Source organism: Lethenteron reissneri, unplaced genomic scaffold, assembly GCF_015708825.2.
Source record: "Lethenteron reissneri isolate LAM-NWPU_2019-01 unplaced genomic scaffold, ASM1570882v1 scaffold_1418, whole genome shotgun sequence".
In the NCBI taxonomy this organism is placed as follows: Eukaryota; Metazoa; Chordata; class Hyperoartia; order Petromyzontiformes; family Petromyzontidae; genus Lethenteron; species Lethenteron reissneri.
This window is the reverse complement of record NW_026891133.1, coordinates 40,871-61,033: the sequence shown is the minus strand read 5'-3', so window position 1 is coordinate 61,033 and position 20,163 is coordinate 40,871. Positions and strand designations below refer to the sequence as shown.

General features: G+C 51.1%; 1 protein-coding gene across 1 annotated transcript in view; it reads right to left on the bottom strand.

The window, feature by feature from the left end:
• The window catches only part of LOC133362264 (basal cell adhesion molecule-like), a 27,520-nt gene extending 7,627 nt beyond the window's left edge, over window positions 1–19,893 (bottom strand). The window contains exons 1-5 of the mRNA XM_061581188.1: window positions 19,797–19,893; window positions 17,061–17,231; window positions 12,732–12,856; window positions 1,590–1,806; window positions 102–178 (exon numbers count right to left, since the gene is read on the bottom strand). Coding sequence (XP_061437172.1) covers window positions 102–178; window positions 1,590–1,806; window positions 12,732–12,856; window positions 17,061–17,112 — 471 coding nt within the window. The 5' untranslated portion in view covers window positions 17,113–17,231; window positions 19,797–19,893. The remainder of the gene's footprint in view (window positions 1–101; window positions 179–1,589; window positions 1,807–12,731; window positions 12,857–17,060; window positions 17,232–19,796) is intronic.
• Between the last annotated feature and the right edge of the window lie 270 nt (window positions 19,894–20,163).

The window sequence follows — 20,163 nt, the reverse complement described above, 5'->3', positions numbered from 1 at the left end:
GACGCGGTTAAAGCAACAAAACCCACGGGCAGCAGCAGGGAGCGGAGAAACAAGCAGGAATGTGAAATAGCGAAAGTCCCCGTAGGCGGAGGGCTGCTCACCTTGTGGTGGCGCTGCTGCTGCTGCTGGGTGAGCATCACGGGCATCTGGGTCGCCACCACGGCCACCGTGGGGGCCGCTGGGAGGGAGACGAGGGGAGGGGGGAGGGGGGGAGGGACACGGGGGGAGGGGGGGAGGGACACGGGGGGAGGGGGCGCTCCGTGCGTCAAAGGTCGCGGGGTCGTCATCGGCCATTTGCTTGCGAGTCCAACTTGACTCCGAAACGTCGTGTAGTAGTGTGTAGTGTAGTGTATAGTGTGTATAATGTATAGTGTGTATAGTGTAGTGTAGTGTATATTAGTGTATAGTGTAGTGTGTAGTGTATAGTGTGTATAGTGTGTATAATCTATAGTGTGTATAGTGTAGTGTATAGTGTGTATAGTGTAGTAGTGTAGTGTATAGTGTAGTGTATAGTAGTGTAGTGTATAGTGTAGTGTATAGTGTAGTGTATAGTAGTGTAGTGTATAGTGTAGTGTAGTAGTGTATAGTGTAGTGTATAGTGGTGTATAGTGTAGTGTATAGTGTAGTGTATAGTGTAGTGTATAGTAGTGTATAGTGTAGTGTATAGTAGTGTATAGTGTAGTGTATAGTAGTGTAGTGTATAGTAGTGTATAGTAGTGTATAGTGTAGTGTATAGTATTCTAGATTTGAAGCTTTCGTGACTGCAAGGATTCATATTCTTAGGTTTTTTCGGTAAAGTCACGTAGGTAAAACACCAAAATCAATAAAAGTTAAATAAAACAAAAATCACGACGTTTCGGAGGCAACACAAGTCTCCGTCATCAGGTGGGACCGTCACAGCCAGATCAGCTGCATCAAGTGAGGCAATGATTCAAGATGTAATCCCTTAAATGCAAGTTGAGGGGGGAGGAGAGGGGGGGGGAGCTCATCAGAATGTGGTAGCCAATGAATGGAACGTATCGGGAGGGAGGGGGGCGGCTCAAAGAAGTCACGGAGTGCTACGTAGAACGCCTCGGGAGGGGGGGGGGGGCGGGGCCAAAAGGATGGACGACGATACGTTCTACGTAGCACTCCGTGCCTTCTTTGAGCCCCCCCCCCCTCCCTCCCGATACGTTCCATTCATTGGCTACCACATTCTGATGAGCTCCCCACCCCCTCTCCTCCCCCCTCAACTTGCTTTTAAGGGATTACATCTTGAATCATTGCCTCACTTGATGCAGCAAATCTGGCTGTGACGGTCCCACCTGATGGCGGAGACTTCTGTTGCCTCCGAAACGTCGTGATTTTTGTTTTATTTTACTTTTATTGATTTTGGTGTTTTACCTACGTGACTTTACCGAAAAAACCTAAAAATAGTGTATAGTAGTGTATAGTGTTGTGTATAGTAGTGTATAGTGTAGTGTATAGTGTAGTGTATAGTAGAGTATAGTGTAGTGTATAGTTTCTGTCCCAACATCCATAAGTAGGGGAGTCTCTGCTGTAACGTCCGTAAGTAGGGGAGTAGCAAGTGGCCCCGTGCGCTCGCTTACAAAACACCCGCACGCTAGCGGTGGCCTCGGCCACGCCGGCGCGCCCCGCCAGCGCCTGGCAGACGAAGTCGCGCTCGTCAGCGGCCACCGTCGCGCTCAGCGCCAGCGCGGAGTCGCTGCGCTGAGTGTCGATGCGGCTCTCGTAGCCGGTGCCCACGTCCGCCACGAAGCGTCGCGCGTCACGGTACGAGATCCTCGTTCGAGAAGATTGTGAAATCTGTGCCGGGGGGGGGGGGGGGGTTGGGCGGATGACGGCGTGTTGAGTCTATGGGTAGTGTTGAGTCTATGTGAAGTATAGTAAACTACGGCGGGAAACCACTTGACGGGTAGCACACTTTATTGACACTTGTCTTTCCACAATAACACGTGTGGTCACTATTTCTCACGCTAAACGTTCCACTCGACACGTGTGGTCACTACAGCTCACGCTACACGTTCCACTCGACACGTGTGGTCACTACAGCTCACGCTACACGTTCCACTCGACACGTGTGGTCACGACAGCTCACGCTACACGTTGCACTCGACACGTGTGGTCACGACTAGCTCACGCTACACGTTCCACTCGACACGTGTGGTCACGACAGCTCACGCTACACGTTGCACTCGACACGTGTGGTCACGACAGCTCACGCTACACGTTCCACTCGACACGTGTGGTCACTACAGCTCACACTACACGTTCCCGCTACACGCTCACGGGCACTCCAGCCCCGTAGCATCCGTGGAACCTACAGACCCACCCCAGCTTGGGCGTGGGTCACGACCTCTGGGTCCCGCGGCCCGGCCCTCACACGGACGTCCGGCCCCCGGGTCCCAAGGTCCCGCCTCTGAGCCACACAGGGCCCCGGTCCTCACAAGGACAGCGGGACTAGGTGTCTCAGGGCCCTATCTCTTCCTCCTCTGTCTTCTGTCTTCACTGGTCATCAACTCCCCGCGCGCCTGCGCGCACCGCCTTATATAGCCTCCGCTCCCAGGAGACGGAGCCTATGCGGACCGCGACGTGAGCACCCACCTTAGTTGACCAATCACCACGCGCTGCCACACGATCCCTTCGCTGTCAGCGCGCGTATCACCACTACATCACCCCCTCCCACATAGCTCGCAGCCGGCCCGGCTGCTAAACAACAACAACAGCAAAAAAAAAAAAATCCTGCTCTTGGCCACCAGCAGTCCTCCCTTGAGGACCAGCACAGACATCGCACGTACACAGCATGTACCCACGGTCACTCTCAACAAAACCCCCAGTCGCACACCCTCGCGTGGAGAGAGCCATGCTCCCCAGCGGTAACGTTTAACTCGCCCTAACCCAGAGCGAAACAAGTCCACGGCCCTTCCCGCTGGAGGACCCGCATAGAGAATCCCTGCTCCATGCTAGCCAGGTCACCCCGTTCGCTGGCACGTAACAAAACCTCTACTACAAATCCCGTGAGCCCCCGGCACACCAGGTTCGGTCTGCCACCGCACAACTGAACCATGACTCCCCGAGCCATATGAGCACACGGCCCATCAGTTTGAGACATACCACGGAAGTTTCGCCTCCGGGCTGTCAGGTCAGACATCAGCCATAGGCCGATGTGACCACAACTCGTGCATCACCCAATCAACAATGGCAGGCATAAACAGATGGAATATTTGCCCCACCGAGGTTTTTCCCGCGCGCTCAAAATGGCGGCCCCCTTCGCCCAGCGTGTTCTCGCCATATCACGCGCGCACTCAAAATGGCGTCCCCTTGCGCAAAGCGCCTCGTCGCCATACCCCGCGTGCGCGCAAAATGGCGGCCCACGTGTGAACACGTCGCCAGTTTTCCCCGTGCATGCACCCCAGCTGCCCTTTGCTGGGGGTCACAAGACGCACGTTGTAACAACCCCACCAACGATAGACGCACAGCCCCAGCTTGCCGCGCACAGCAGTCATATGGGGGAAATTTTAACCGATATTTTACCAAAACACATTGCTTACACATGTAGTAAGTAGAGGAGGAGACGATGTCGAAGTTGAGGCACACTCTGTTTATTAACTTCGGGACAGGTACAATAGTTGAAGGGGTATCGGCCCCTTCACCCGTACTATGGGAAACCCACCCTAGTACTAAGCCCTCTGTCCTGTCCCCCCAGTCCTCCTCTACTGGGCTACGGGAGGCTGACTGATCTGGCCCTGGCAAGCACAGATCTCGGCACCAGCTAACCAGCCTCGCCCTGATAAGGGCAGCGGTCTGGAAGCTCTTGGGCCGCGCCACTGGCTTACCCGGCTCGGCCCTTATAAGGACGGCGAGACCGGGGAGTCCCAGGGCCTAATCTCCGAGTCTTGGATCTTCACTGGTCAGCTTCGTGTCGAACTGAACTTGAGCTCTTTGGGTTCCACCTTTTATAGGGATCGCCTCCGAGGGCTGGGGGCGTGGGCAATAACTGATGCGGACGTCGGTGTGACCACCCGTGTATGTGAGTGCCGACAGCCCTGTGTTTGTTGTCCGCCGTTTCTCCCGTAATAACCCCTACACACACACCAACCCGCAAAGCAACCTCTGGCTGCCTGCAATGAACCGAATGAGCGACGCCACTTGGCGCCAATTTACGGCCCCATCACCCTTAACATCTGAGCCACCCACAACGGCGTCATCGCGCACCCTCATCGCGCGCTCTCTCTCTCAAAAAGCGCAATTACCTATAAATATACACGCAATCTCGTGTGCATAACCACCCATACAACCAAATTTTTGGGTCCCCCTCGAATTTTTACCAATTTCCAAACAGGTACGCACAATTAATAACAATCCCAACCCCCATAGTCAACCAATGCATTGCACCCCGTAACCGTACTGAACAGTGTAACAGCACATGCAGTCAGCATATCGCGATCACACGCGTACATTTAAGCACAATGGCAAGCAGATCTGCAGGCAACCAAGCACCAGTATTTACATTTTAACAACAATATTATTTACGCGTGACAACAACAACACAAAAAAAAACCCCACTCCCCAAGTGTGCCCCGTAACACAACAACAACGCAACACAACGACACAACACAACACAACAACCTATGTACAAACCGACGCGCAACACAATAAAAGTTATTCCGAAAAAAAACAGACGTGTCCAGTGTCTCCTTGACTACCGATCCCCCTTCCGCTCGCTCCTTGACCGGGGTGATAGAGCAGTCGAACGGACGGGGAACGTAGTGACGAGACGATCCGGCCGCGTCGTCCCGCACCCCCACCTCATTTATTTGGTCAAGAAAAGTTGCGCGACCTAGCGCGAATCCGCCTGGCCGGTCCATCGTACGGGACGGGACGCTGACGACCGTCTGGTGGCTCCGGCAGCCCCGGAAGGCACGGTTCGGGCCTGGAAGGACCGGCCGTGTCGCGGGGATCCGGTCGCCGGCGGTCGGCAGCCGTCAGTTCCGAGACACCTGGGAGCGGATCAGGCGAAACCATGTGAGGATCAGGCAAAGACATTTCCCTCCCCGGGTCGTCGGTCACATCACATGCTCGGTCCGCACGACACAAAGGAAGGCCATGTGGAGGCGAGAACGGTTTCAGCCGGGAGAAGTGAACGTACCAACGGCGCTTTCCCCATTTTATCTGAACACACTGGGGGCGTGCAACCCGCACGACCTCCACGGGTCCCCGCCATGGCCTCAACAATTTAGGCGACGTAGCCAAAGGTGCATGAGGGCAGTGCAGCCAGGCCCTATCGCCCGGCTTCCAATCGTGCACGGACACCTTCCGTGCACGCAAGCGCTCGTTGGCGATTTGCCGAGACCTCGAATTAAACCGTGCGGCCTCCCGTGCCTCGGCGAGTTTTGCAACGTTAAATTTAATATGGTCGGCCAATTTGGAATTAGGCCGTGGCACGGAAAGTCCCAGCTGAGTCTCCATGGGCGGATCGGCCTCCCAACCGTACATCAGATAAAATGGGGAAAACCCCGTAGCTGCATGGGGGGCCAATCTATACGCGGCGAGGACCCCCGGGACCTGCAAGTCCCAGTCAACCTGTGCCTCGCACACCTGCTGGCACAACATGGAAGTTAAAGTCCTGTGGAGTCGCTCCACCATCCCGTCAGTCTGTGGGTGGTACGGGGAGGTACGCACCTTTTTAGTACCCAAAAGGTCGCACACCTCCTGCAGCAATTTACTCGAAAAATTCTTTCCCTGGTCGGTCAGCAAGCGTTCGGGAGCCCCCTTGTCCAGGACGTAGCCCTGGACAAAGGCGTCCGCCACGGCCGCCGCCGACTGGTTGGCGAGTGGCCACGCGATAGGCCATCGGGTAAAGCATTCCACACCAACCAACAGGTACTTGTTACCCCTAGGCGTGACAGGAAAAGGCCCCAAAATATCCAGTGCAACGAGCTCGTTAGTGCGCGAGACCTGAATAGACTGCAGCGGTGGATTTGACGCAACGGGCGGTGGTTTCCGCTCGGCGCAATCCACACACCCCTTCAGTATATTGACCACATCGCTCCCCATCCCCGGCCAATAATAGTCACGCTGAAGCAGGGCAAGCGTTTTGTTTACCCCCAAATGCAAGAGGCATTCGTGTGCGGCCAGGACAACTTTGCCCCGCATAGCGGAAGGCACAACGAGTGCGTGCCGCCGGGACATATTGTCCCATCTCATTAGCAGGCCCTGCTTGAGCAGCCAGGAGCCAGTTCGCTTCCGACCCTCCTCGGGACCCCCCGCCCTGCGACGCAACGCGAGCAGGGAGCTGTCAGCCATTTGGAGTCGGCCCCACTCAATTAGAGACAGTGAGAGTAGCGAGTCCCCTCCCGCAGGGGTAGCGGGAACGTCACCCATCGGCGCATTCGCGGTCGCGGCCAACGCACCCCTGGTTACAGCACCTGGCGGTTTACAGCGCGCCGACCCCATTAAGCACGCACATTCGGGACGAGGCGACAACCCGACAGCTCTATTTGATGGACCCAAAAGCACGCCTTGTCCCGCAGCCTCCCCACCCAATGGCTTCCGCAATCGGAGGGGTATCGACATCTGTGAACCCGGGGGCACGTGCACCGTCTGTGTCGCTAGCGCTTGGATCGTAGCGCACGCCGTCCGTATTTCAGTAGGGTTAGATAAAAATGAAATACGGCGACCCGATGGCAGCTCAATAAAACGTTGATCCACGAGAATTTGAATGGGCATCTTAGCCAAAAAATCTGTGCCCAACAGACAAGGAACCGCTAGGGAAGAGGAGACGAAAACAGGTCCCGCCAATTTAATATCCCCTATGCAAATGGTCGCCCGAATCTGACCGATAATACCCAACAAGCCCCCATTTGCCGCGTAAAATGGCACGTCCACCGGAAGCAGAGGTCGACATTGGACGGGGAGAATGTTATAAATGAGGTCGGAAATTATAGTCGCCGACGCTCCCGTGTCCACCAACACCCTGACCTCGACCCCGTCTACGAATCCCGTAACGACCGACGAACCGGCCGACGCAGCCACTATTTTGTGGCCCAACTCGGACCATTCAATGTCCCCCCCGCCCCGTACGAACCCCCCTCTCCCAACCGAATCCCCGACCCCCAATCGCACATCCTCCGCCGCAAAGCGACGGCCCATGTGTGTCGTGTATATAGGCCGAGCATGTGAAGTGCCGCGACTTGCCGGGTCTAGTTGGGACGACTTGGGGCCTTGGTCGTCGTCCAGCCGAGGTCCCGTGGCGCACTGACGTGGAGCGCGGCACCCGGACGCCACGTGGCCCCGGAGGCCGCAGTTGTAGCACGTGATGAGGGACGTCGGAGGTCTCGGTTGCTCCAGCTTGCGGGTCGATCGCAGAGGCGAACGACCCCCCGACCTCCAATCCCCCGGTCGTGCTGCGGCGAACGCCTCCTCCCGTGGGCGGACGACTTGGGGCTCGGTGACCACCGGGCCCGGAGCTGAGACCCCGGCAGCAGTGCAGACAACCCCCTGTTTACGCTTCAGGACCTCGTGCGCCTGGATACTTGTTGCAACACGCAATGAACATATGTCGACTTCGTCGGCCGTGTTGATGGGGACCCCCAGGTCCTGCGCCAACTTCAGCAGTTCCTCCAAGACCATCGCATCCTGGCCCTCCTCGTCCATACGAGGGAACGCGGCGTTGGCGAGTGCCAACAACGCCGTGCGGTAGGCGAGCGCGGTCTCCGTGTCCGCCTTCCGTCGGTCGTAAAACTGATGGCGACACGCTGAGGGAGGTCCATAGACTTTGGCCATGAGGCCCAACGCAGCCTTGAGCGTGGAGCGGTCCGATCTCGGTGCGGACCTGAAGGCCGCGAGCGCGTCGTCGTCCAACAAGGCAGGCAGTGCCCACAGCGCCGTAGCGTCGGACTAGGCCGACATCTCTTGATGCGCCAGAAACCTACGTTGGAATGCGCCCCAGTCCCCGCCTTCCGCCTTGAAGGCTGTCAACGTGGGAAGGCGCTGCTGGAAGATTACGTCGTCCTCTACCACGTGGCTCTCCCCCGCCGCACCGTCGGTCTGCAAAATGGCGGCCCCTATGGCGGGTGGCTGATGGCGGGCCGCAACGCGCGCTGATGACGTAAGCGGCCGCGCTTGGAGGACTCCCGCCACGTGTTGCTCGCCATTCCCGCCAAAAGATGTCCGCTCGGTAGAAATGGCGGGAACTGCAAAGTCATTTTGGCGGGAATCTGCGAGGCGAGTCTTTTGAATGTCCGCCGACGTCCCCGCTCCTCCCGACGTGGTGATCTCCGCCAGGATGGACGCCGCGGCGAGTAGCAGCTCTGCCAGGCGGGAGTGTGCCTCGCGGAGTCCGGCATCAGCCCCCAGCCGCTCGTCGGGCGCCCATGAGGGGTCCTGCGGCGCCGGCATCTCCTCCTCTTCTCCCCCTGATGCCTGCTGGCCCGAGTCGTCGTGGTTATCCTCGCGGTCAATCTCGTGAGTCCGATGAGTCTTCCTGGTATCCATGCCTGGAAGACTGTTTCACTCCTGACGCCAGTTGAAGTATAGTAAACTACGGCGGGAAACCACTTGACGGGTAGCACACTTTATTGACACTTGTCTTTCCACAATAACACGTGTGGTCACTATTTCTCACGCTACACGTTCCACTCGACACGTGTGGTCACTACAGCTCACGCTACACGTTCCACTCGACACGTGTGGTCACTACAGCTCACGCTACACGTTCCACTCGACACGTGTGGTCACGACAGCTCACGCTACACGTTCCACTCGACACGTGTGGTCACTACAACTCACGCTACACGTTCCACTCGACACGTGTGGTCACTACAGCTCACGCTACACGTTCCACTTGACACGTGTGGTCACTACAGCTCACGCTACACGTTCCACTCGACACGTGTGGTCACTACAGCTCACACTACACGTTCCCGCTACACGCTCACGGGCACTCCAGCCCCGTAGCATCCGTGGAACCTACAGACCCACCCCAGCTTGGGCGTGGGTCACGACCTCTGGGTCCCGCGGCCCGGCCCTCACACGGACGTCCGGCCCCCGGGTCCCAAGGTCCCGCCTCTGAGCCACACAGGGCCCCGGTCCTCACAAGGACAGCAGGACTAGGTGTCTCAGGGCCCTATCTCTTCCTCCTCCGTCTTCTGTCTTCACTGGTTACCAACTCCCCGCGCGCCTGCGCGCACCGCCTTATATAGCCTCCGCTCCCAGGAGACGGAGCCTATGCGGACCGCGACGTGAGCACCCACCTTAGTTGACCAATCACCACGCGCTGCCACACGATCCCTTCGCTGTCAGCGCGCGTATCACCACTACATCTGGGTAGCAGTGTTGAGTCTATGGGGCAGTGTTGAGTCTATGGGTAGCAGTGTTGAGTCTATGGGTAGTGTTGAGTCTATGGTGCAGTGTTGAGTCTATGGGGCAGTGTTGAGTCTATGGGTAGCAGTGTTGAGTCTATGGGTAGTGTGAGTCTATGTGCAGTGTTGAGTCTATGGGCAGTGTTGAGTCTATGGGCAGTGTGAGTCTATGGGCAGTGTTGAGTCTATGGTGCAGTGTTGAGTCTATGGGCAGTGTTGAGTCTATGGGTAGCAGTGTTGAGTCTATGGGTAGCAGTGTTGAGTCTATGGTGCAGTGTTGAGTCTATGGGTAGCAGTGTTGAGTCTATGGTGCAGTGTTGAGTCTATGGTGCAGTGTTGAGTCTATGGTGCAGTGTTGAGTCTATGGGCAGTGAGTCTATGGGCAGTGTTGAGTCTATGGTGCAGTGTTGAGTCTATGGGTAGCAGTGTTAAGTATATGGGCAGTGTTGAGTATATGGTGCAGTGTTGAGTCTATGGTGCAGTGTTGAGTCTATGGTGCAGTGTTGAGTCTATGGGTAGCAGTGTTGAGTCTATGGGTAGCAGTGTTGAGTCTATGGGTGGTGTGAGTCTATGGGCAGTGTTGAGTCTATGGGCAGTGCTGAGTCTATGGGTAGCAGTGTTGAGTCTATGGGCAGTGTTGAGTCATGGGCAGTGTTGAGTCTATGGGTAACAGTGTTGAGTCTATGGGCAGTGTTGAGTCTATGGGTAACAGTGTTGAGTCTATGGGTAGTGTGAGTCTATGGGTAACAGTGTTGAGTGTATGGGCAGTGTTGAGTGTATGGGTAGTGTGAGTCTATGGGTGACAGTGTTGAGTCTATGGGCAGTGTTGAGTCTATGGGTAGCAGTGTTAAGTCTATGGGCAGTGTTGAGTATATGGGCAGTGTTGAGTCTATGGTGCAGTGTTGAGTCTATGGGTAGCAGTGTTAAGTCTATGGGCAGTGTTGAGTATATGGTGCAGTGTTGAGTCTATGGTGCAGTGTTGAGTCTATGGTGCAGTGTTGAGTCTATGGGTAGCAGTGTTGAGTCTATGGGTGGTGTGAGTCTATGGGCAGTGTTGAGTCTATGGGTAGTAGTGTTGAGTCTATGGGCAGTGCTGAGTCTATGGGTAGCAGTGTTGAGTCTATGGGCAGTGTTGAGTCTATGGGCAGTGTTGAGTCTATGGGTAACAGTGTTGAGTCTATGGGCAGTGTTGAGTCTATGGGTAACAGTGTTGAGTCTATGGGTAGTGTGAGTCTATGGGTAACAGTGTTGAGTGTATGGGCAGTGTTGAGTGTATGGGTAGTGTGAGTCTATGGGTGACAGTGTTGAGTCTATGGGCAGTGTTGAGTCTATGGGCAGTGTTGAGTCTATGGGTAACAGTGTTGAGTATATGGGTAACAGTGTTAAGTCTATGGGTAGTGTGAGTCTATGGGTAGTGTGAGTCTATGGGTAACAGTGTTGAGTGTATGGGCAGTGTTGAGTCTATGGGCAGTGTTGAGTCTATGGGTAACAGTGTTGAGTCTATGGGTAACAGTGTTGAGTCTATGGGCAGTGTTGAGTCTATGGGTAATGTGAGTCTATGGGTGACAGTGTTGAGCCTATGGGTAGCAGTGTTGAGTCTATGGGCAGTGCTGAGTCTATGGGCAGTGTTGAGTCTATGGGCAGTGTTGAGTCTATGGGCAGTGTTGAGTCTATGGGCAGTGTTGAGTCTATGGGCAGTGTTGAGTCTACAGACAGTGTTGAGTCTATGGGCAGTGTGAGTCTATGGGCAGTGTGAGTCGATGGGCAGTGTTGAGTCTATGGGCAGTGTTGAGTCTATGGTGCAGTGTTGAGTCTATGGGTAGCAGTGTTGAGTCTATGGGTAGTGTGAGTCTATGGGCAGTGTTGAGTCTATGGGCAGTGTTGAGTCTATGGGTAGTGTTGAGTCTATGGGTAGCAGTGTTGAGTCTATGGGTAGTGTGAGTCTATGGGCAGTGTTGAGTCTATGGGCAGTGTTGAGTCTATGGGTAGTGTTGAGTCTATGGGTAGCAGTGTTGAGTCTATGGGTAGCAGTGTTGAGTCTATGGGCAGTGTGAGTCTATGGGCAGTGTTGAGTCTATGGGCAGTGTTGAGTCTATGGGCAGTGTGAGTCGATGGGCAGTGTTGAGTCTATGGGCAGTGTTGAGTCTATGGTGCAGTGTTGAGTCTATGGGTAGCAGTGTTGAGTCTATGGGTAGTGTGAGTCTATGGGCAGTGTTGAGTCTATGGGCAGTGTTGAGTCTATGGGTAGTGTTGAGTCTATGGGTAGCAGTGTTGAGTCTATGGGTAGTGTGAGTCTATGGGCAGTGTTGAGTCTATGGGCAGTGTTGAGTCTATGGGTAGTGTTGAGTCTATGGGTAGCAGTGTTGAGTCTATGGGTAGCAGTGTTGAGTCTATGGGCAGTGTGAGTCTATGGGCAGTGTTGAGTCTATGGGCAGTGTTGAGTCTATGGGTAACAGTGTTGAGTCTATGGGCAGTGTTGAGTCTATGGGTAACAGTGTTGAGTGTATGGGCAGTGTTGAGTGTATGGGCAGTGTTGAGTCTATGGGTAGTGTGAGTCTATGGGTGACAGTGTTGAGTCTATGGGTAGCAGTGTTGAGTCTATGGGCAGTGCTGAGTCTATGGGCAGTGTTGAGTCTATGGGCAGTGTTGAGTCTATTGGCAGTGTTGAGCCTATGGGCAGTGTTGAGTCTATGGGCAGGGTTGAGTCTATGGGTAGCAGTGTTGAGTCTATGGGTAGCAGTGTTGAGTCTATGGGTAGTGTGAGACTATGGGTAGTGTGAGTCTATGGGTAGTGTGAGTCTATGGGTAGCAGTGTTGCGTCTATGGTGCAGTGTTGAGTCTATGGGTAGTGTTGAGTCTATGGAAAGTGTTGAGTCTATGGGCAGTGTTGAGTCTATGGGCAGTGTTGAGTCTATGGGCAGTGTTGAGTCTATGGGCAGTGTTGAGTCTATGGGCAGTGTTGAGTCTATGGGTAGCAGTGTTGAGTCTATGGGTAGTGTGAGTCTATGGGTAGTGTGAGTCTATGGGTAGCAGTGTTGAGTCTATGGGCAGTGTTGAGTCTATGGGCAGTGTTGAGTCTATGGGTAGCAGTGTTGAGTCTATGGGTAGTGTGAGTCTATGGGCAGTGTTGAGTCTATGGTGCAGTGTTGAGTCTATGGGCAGTGTGAGTCTATGGGCAGTGTTGAGTCTATGGGCAGTGTTGAGTCTATGGGCAGTGTTGAGTCTATGGGCAGTGTTGAGTCTATGGTGCAGTGTTGAGTCTATGGGTAGCAGTGTTGAGTCTATGGGCAGGGCATACGACGTACGTATCCGAGCATGACAAGCGGCGGTGTGCGTGTGGGTGGTGTGTGGGGTGGTAGCGCTACTCACGATGAACCACTGGGTGACCACCTCGTCGCCCACGGAGCTGGTGACCGTGCAGGGGATCACCAGCGGACTTCCCAGTTCCACCTCGACCAGCGGGGTCACCGCCACGGAGATCGCCGCTTCGACGCCTGCGGCGATGACGGTCATCGCACGCAAGTCACGCTGCAGACTGTGTATAGTGGTGTAGTGTATAGTAGTGTAGTGTATAGTGTAGTGTATAGTAGTGTAGTGTATAGCGTAGTGTATAGTGTAGTGTATAGTAGTGTAGTGTATGTAGTGTATAGTGTAGTTTATAGTACTGTAGTGTAGAGGATAGTAGTGTAGTGTATAATGTATTGTGCAGCAGTATATATTAGTGCAGAGTATGTTACTGTAGTGTATCGTAGTGTAGTGTATAGTAGTGTATAGTAGTGTAGTGTATAGTGTAGTGTATAGTGTAGTGTAGTATATAGTATAGTGTAGTGTATAGTGTAGTGTAAAGTAGTGTATAGTGTAGTGTATAGTAGTGTAGTGTATTAGTGAAGTGTATAATGTAGTGTGTAGTGTATAGTAGTGTAGTGTATAGTAGTGTATAGTGTAGTGTATAGTAGTGTAGTGTATAGTGTAGTGTATAGTAGTGCAGTGTATAGTAGTGTAGTGTATAGTGTATAATAGTGTAGTGTATAGTGTAGTGTATAGTGTAGTGTATAGTTTAGTGTAAAGTAGTGTATAGTTTAGTGTAAAGTAGTGTATAGTGTAGTGTAAAGTAGTGTATAGTGTAGTGTAGTGTATAGTGTAGTGTATTAGTGAAGTGTATAGTGTAGTGTATAGTGTAGTGTAAAGTAGTGTATAGTGTAGTGTATAGTGTAGTGTATAGTAGTGTAGTGTATAGTGTAGTGCAGGGGTCCTCAAACTACGGCCCGCGGGCCACATGCGGCCCGCCGAGGACATTTATCCGGCCCGCCGGGTGTTTTTGCCGCCGCTGCCTGTCTGTTACTTTTTTTCTACATGAGAAGGACGGTCATTGGTGGAAGAGGGAGAGGGGGCGGAGTTCCCCCCAATCAGACTGCATTGATGGGCAGTGCAGTCTGTATGTCTCTGTGTGGGCAAAGTTATTGCTGGTATATTGTTTTTGTAGCGCTGTATATATATTGGTATTTTACTAATAGCAATTTTGACTCCCTAGGAAACAATGATGTCAAGAAAGAGAAACATTTACTCGGAGTGTAGGATATTCAAAGAACAGTGGACTTATGATTACTTTTTCATGCAGTACAAGGAAAGAGCTGTGTGTCTGATATGCCAGAATATAGTGTCTGTGTTCAAAGAATACAATTTACGTCGACACTATGAAACTCAACATAAAGATAAATATGATTGTTTGGTCGGAGGAGTGAGAAAAGATAAAATATTAAAACTGAAAAATACATTAGCAACTCAGCAAAATACTTTTGTGAAGCAGAAGCAGCTAAATATTTCATCACTGCAAGCAAGTTTTCAAGTTGCCAAGCTAATAGCAGACCATTCGTGGAGGGAGAATTTGTTAAAGAATGCCTTCTTTCTGTTGCCAAAGAGATGTGTCCAGAGAAGGCCGATTTATTTAGTACAGTGAGTCTTTCAGGACCTACAATTACACGGAGGATTGAAGAAATGGGAGACAATTTGCATCAGCATTTGCAAAACTCCACAAAAAAACTTTCCTATTTTTCCTTGGCACTCGACGAAAGCAATGATGTTCGTGATTCTGCACAACTTCTAATTTTTATTCGTGGGACGAATGACTATTTCGAAGTCACAGAAGAGCTTGCTGCACTGCAAAGCATCAAAGGAACAACTATAGGAGAGGATATCTTTCGATTTAAAGCTTTCATGCCTGCAGGGATTCATCTTCTTGGTTCTTTCGGTAAAGTCACGTAGAAGGGAAGTAATAAAATAATTTGCATATCAAGAGGAATTTAGCATATGTATGGGAAATGCAGGAAAGTTATTAGTACTACATATGCAGCACGGGCATATGTAGTACTAATCACATTCCTGCATTTCCCATACATATGCTAAATTCCTCTTGATATGCAAATTATTTTGTCAAGGCGCTCTTTCCCCCGTTTCCAACCCAGCTTATATATGCTCCAAGCTCGTGTGCTGTTTCATTCAGACGCTGTCTCCCCGACAGACCTGGTTTTCACCTGAGGACGGCTGCTTGCGTTGTGGCCGAAACGTCGTGAGAATTATTTTATTATGTTTTATTTTTATTATTTTATTACTTCCCTTCTACGTGACTTTACCGAAAGAACCAAGAAGAGAGGATATCTATGAAAAGGTTTGCCAAACTGTGAATGGTTTAGAGCTGAACTGGGCTAAACTAGCCAGTGTGACAACTGATGGTGCTCCTAGCATGGTGGGGTCTAAGAAAGGAGTAATTTCTCGCATTAACCAAGAAATGGACAAACATAACCATTCTCATCCAATAGCCATACACTGCCTCATCCACCAACAAGCGCTGTGTAGTAAATCACTGAAGTGGGACTCTGTTATGAAATTTGTGGTATCTTGTGTTAACTTCATTAGAGCTCATGCACTAAACCACAGACAATTTCAGGAATTTATGTCTGAGCTAAATGTTGACTATGAAGATGTTCTGTATCACACAGAAGTCCGTTGGCTGAGTCGAGGGAGAGTTTGAAAACGTTTCTATGACTTACTTCCACAGATTACAGCTTTTCTGCTTTAAAAAAACAAAGAAGTACCAGAGCTCAATGATGCAGAATGGAAATGGCACCTTGCCTTTCTGACAGATGTAACAGAGCTACTCAACAGTTTCAATGTGCAACTTCAAGGAAAGGGGAAGCTCATCTGTGATATGCAATCACATGTCAAAGCATTTGAAGTAAAATTAGGCCTCCTCATTAAACAAGTGAAGGAGGAAAACTTCTGCCATCTCCCCACAACTCAAAATCTGTTAGCGGAAAAACCATTGGTTGCATTCCCAAACAAAACATGTGTGGATTCACTGGAAAAATTGCAAAAGGAGTTCCAATTTGGATTTAAAGAGCTTCATCTCCATGAACAGGACATACAGCTTTTCCGTAACCCATTTTCTATTGACATTGAAAATGTGGATACAATTTACCAAATGGAACTGGCTGAACTGCAGAATTGTGACTCTCTGAAAGACGCACTCAAGTCAAGCAGCCTTCATAATTTCTATGCATCTCTCCCCTCTGAGACATATCGTCATCTCAGGAATCATGCACTCAAAATGGCAACCATCTTTGGCAGCACTTATGTCTGTGAACAGACTTTTTCCAGAATGAAACATTTGAAATCTCCAACCAGATCTAGACTAACGGATGCACACTTGCATCACTTGTTACGACTAGCAGTGACAAATATGGAACCGGACATTGACCATCTCATTAGCCAAAAGCAGGCCCATAGTTTTCATTCAAATACTGGCAAGTTTGTTGATTTAATTTTACTTGTTCTTCATTTTAAATATTGTATTTGTTCCCGTTTTGTTTCTTCACTTCAAAATAAGATATATGCAGTGTGCATAGGAATTTGTTCATAGTTTTTTTTTTACTATAGTCCGGCCCTCCAACGGTCTGAGGGACAGTGAACTGGCCCCCTGTTTAAAAAGTTTGAGGACCCCTGGTGTAGTGTATAGTGTCGTGTATAGTGTAGTGTATAATGTAGTGTATAGTGTAGTGTAAAGTGTAGTGTATAGTGTAGTGTATAGTGTAGTGTAAAGTAGTGTATAGTGTAGTGTATAGTGTAGTGTAGTAGTGAAGTGTATAGTAGTGTAGTGTATAGTGTAGTGTATAGTGTAGTGTATAGTGTAGTGTAGTAGTGAAGTGTATAGTAGTGTAGTGTATAGTAGTGTATAGTGTAGTGTATAGTGTAGTGTAGTAGTGAAGTGTGTAGTAGTGTGTAGTGTATAGTGTAGTGTATAGTGTAGTGTATAGTGTAGTGTAGTAGTGAAGTGTATAGTAGTGTAGTGTATAGTGTAGTGTAAAGTAGTGTATAGTGTAGTGTAGTAGTGAAGTGTACAGTACACGAGGCTAGATGACGACTTACACGATGGAATCCACCGTCGTGCAGGAACCAACGAGGCGTCGCCCGTCGCACTCAGCAAATCAGCACTCAGCAAATCGGCACTCAGCAAATCGCGACTCTTTTTTTAAAGAAAGACTCCCCATCGTACAGCGCCAATTCGCGTGTGTGGGGTGCCACGAATCTTCCGCGTCTACAGACGACGACTGACACGGTGAAGCCGAACCACGATCGCATGAGGGGGGGGGGGGGGGGATGCTGCTGGATGCTGCCGATGTTCACGGCGGCGGCGATCATCACCTTGAAAGGAGACGGAGGCGAGAAACAGCAACGCGACACATCGCAGCGACATGTGGCCGGCAAGTTCTCGCTGCTCCTGCTGCTGCTGCTGCTGCTGATTGCTTGCAGCTGCTGCTGCTGGTGCTTGCAGAGCCGTGAACCCACCGTGCCCTTCTCCTCCCGTCGTCAATCCTGTGTCGTGTGAAACACAACGCAGCAGTCCGCACCGTCAGAACACATTGTCCTGCTGCTGCGGAGGGAGCTGCTAGGAACACGTCGGATCCCGAGGAGGGCTAGGTGTGCCGCGGGTCGTTTGTTCACGTGTCATTGCTTCACCTTTTTGTTGATTGATGCTTGTATATAGTGTAGAGTTGTACAGGTTGGTTATGGTATTTATGGTTGCTTTCTTGTTCTCTTTTCTTTTCCTGTTGAGGCTCGCGTATTTTTTTTCTCTCTCTCCCTTTCGTTAATTTAAACTTTCTAATTATTGACAGCCGGGACGGCTGGAGGCTACGTAGAGGGGGGTAATGTAGTGACATAAGAAGGGAGGGGCTGCTGGGGGCTCTGGGTTCCCGGGCGGGTCCAGACGCTTAAGCCTCTGGGCGCCAGGCGTTGGGTTCCCAGGGGGTCCAGACGCTTAAGCCTCTGGGCGCCGCCAACGGGGGGGGGGGGGGCTGTGTGTGCTCTGTGGGATGTCTGGTGGCGCACACGGCCCCACCCCTCGTTGGACCAGGCATAAAAGGAGAGCTCCCTGGACGATCGGGGCCCAGTTGTAACTCAAGACCCAAGACCCACGACCAGCCATCTGAAGACCCTGGGATGATGTGAGAGCCAGTGGTGGGACTCTGGAACTCCCGACTCTACGACCTTGTGAGGGCGAGTTCCAGAGTGTAGCCAGAGTAGTGTACCTAGGCTGTGTACCTAGGCTGTGTACCTAGGCTGTAACAGAGTATCAGGACTGTTGGAGAGTTGGACTGTTGGAGTGTTGTATTGTAATAAAGAAGTTACCTCTACAAGTGTCTCCGGAACCCATTACATATATATTGGTATTTTATTACTAATAGCAATTTTGACTCCCTAGGAAACAATGATGTCAAGAAAGAGAAAAATTTACTCGGAGTGTAGGATATTCAAAGAAAAGTGGACTTATAATTACTTTTTCATGCAGTACAAGGAAAGAGCTGTGTGTCTGATATGCCAGAATATAGTGTCTGTGTTCAAAGAATACAATTTACGTCGACACTATGAAACTCAACATAAAGATAAATATGATTGTTTGGTCGGAGAAGTGAGAAAAGATAAAACATTAAAACTGAAAAATACATTAACAACTCAGCAAAATACTTTTGTGAAGCAGAAGCAGCTAAATATTTCATCACTGCGAGCAAGTTTTCAAGTTGCCAAGCTAATAGCGTGCACTGGCAGACCATTCGTGGAGGGAGAATTTGTTAAAGAATGCCTTCTTTCTGTTGCCAAAGAGATGTGTCCAGAGAAGGCCGATTTATTTAGTACAGTGAGTCTTTCAGGACCTACAATTACACGGAGGATTGAAGAAATGGGAGACAATTTGCATCAGCATTTGCAAAACTCCACAAAAAAACTTTCCTATTTTTCCTTGGCACTCGACGAAAGCAATGATGTTCGTGATTCTGCACAACTTCTAATGTTTATTCGTGGGACGAATGACTATTTCGAAGTCACAGAAGAGCTTGCTGCACTGCAAAGCATCAAAGGAACAACTACAGGAGAGGATATCTATGAAAAGTTTGCCAAACTGTGAATGGTTTGGAGCTGAACAGACGACCTGCTTGTCAGTTTTGATGTGGTCTCCTTGTTCACCAAGGTTCCTGTACCTGACACCATCGCAATCATTGAAGACTTGGTTCATCAAGGACTGAATGCTGGAGTACCCCCCCTGGTGAGACACTGCTTAACCAATACATACTTCACCTGGAATGGAACTTTCTACAGGCAAACTGAGGGCACCCCAATGGGCTCCCCCCTATCTCCGGTTGTAGCCAACGTCTTCATGGAGAAATTTGAGACTGACGCCATCCAGACTGCCACTCTACACCCGACCTTGTGGTAGAGGTACGTAGATGACACTTTTGTCATCTGGCCACATGGCCGGCCTGCTCTAGACCAATTTGTCGACCACATCAATTCCATACACCCAGCCATCAGATTCACCATGGAAGTCGAAAAAGATGGCAAGCTACCCACACTCTCACACACTCACACACCCACCCACACACTCTCACACCCACCCACACACCCACCCACACACTCTTCACACACTCACACTCCCACACTCTCACACCCACACACTCCCACACTTTCACACCCACCCACACACTCTCACACCCACACACACACTCCCACACTCTCACACCCACACTCACACCCACCCACACACTCTCACACCCACTCACTCACCCACGTCCGCCATTGTCCACGCGGCGTGGTTGCTGCAACACAACACGTGGTGGTGGTGAGGGGTGTTGCTACAACACGTGGTGGTGGGAGGGGTGTTGTTACAACACGTGGTGGTGGTGAGGGGTGTTGTTACAACACGTGGTGAGGGGTGATGAGGGGTGATGCTGCATAGCGGCGAGAAATGCCTACATCTTACTACAACAACTAGTGTTGTTGTTGTTGTGATACTCACAGGGTGGTGCTAGTTGTGGTAGTAAAAAGAGTTGTGGTGGCAATAAGAGTGGTAGTAGTAGTCGTGATAAGAGTGCTAGTAATACTCACAAGGTAGTAGTAGTGGTAGTAGTTGCTGTTGTTGTGGTAGTTGTTGTTGTGGTAGTTGTTGTTGTTGTTGCTGGGCGATATCCCAGCGTCTCTTCCCACCAAGGCGACCTCCTCACGCGCTGAAGCCCCGCCCACAGCAGGCGCGAGACGCGCCCTGATTGGCTGCCGGCGCTGACGCGTCACCCCGCAGCCCCCTCGCTTCTAATTGGTGGATTGAAACCCCGCCGCGTGGAAACTTCCGCTTTGATAATCGAAGGGATTTTCCCCCTTTCTGGCCACAATAAAACCCTCGTGTGTTTAAGACGTTAAAACACCAAACTGAAACCTTTGCAAGGAATCATGTCTGCATTTACCACACAAAGACAAA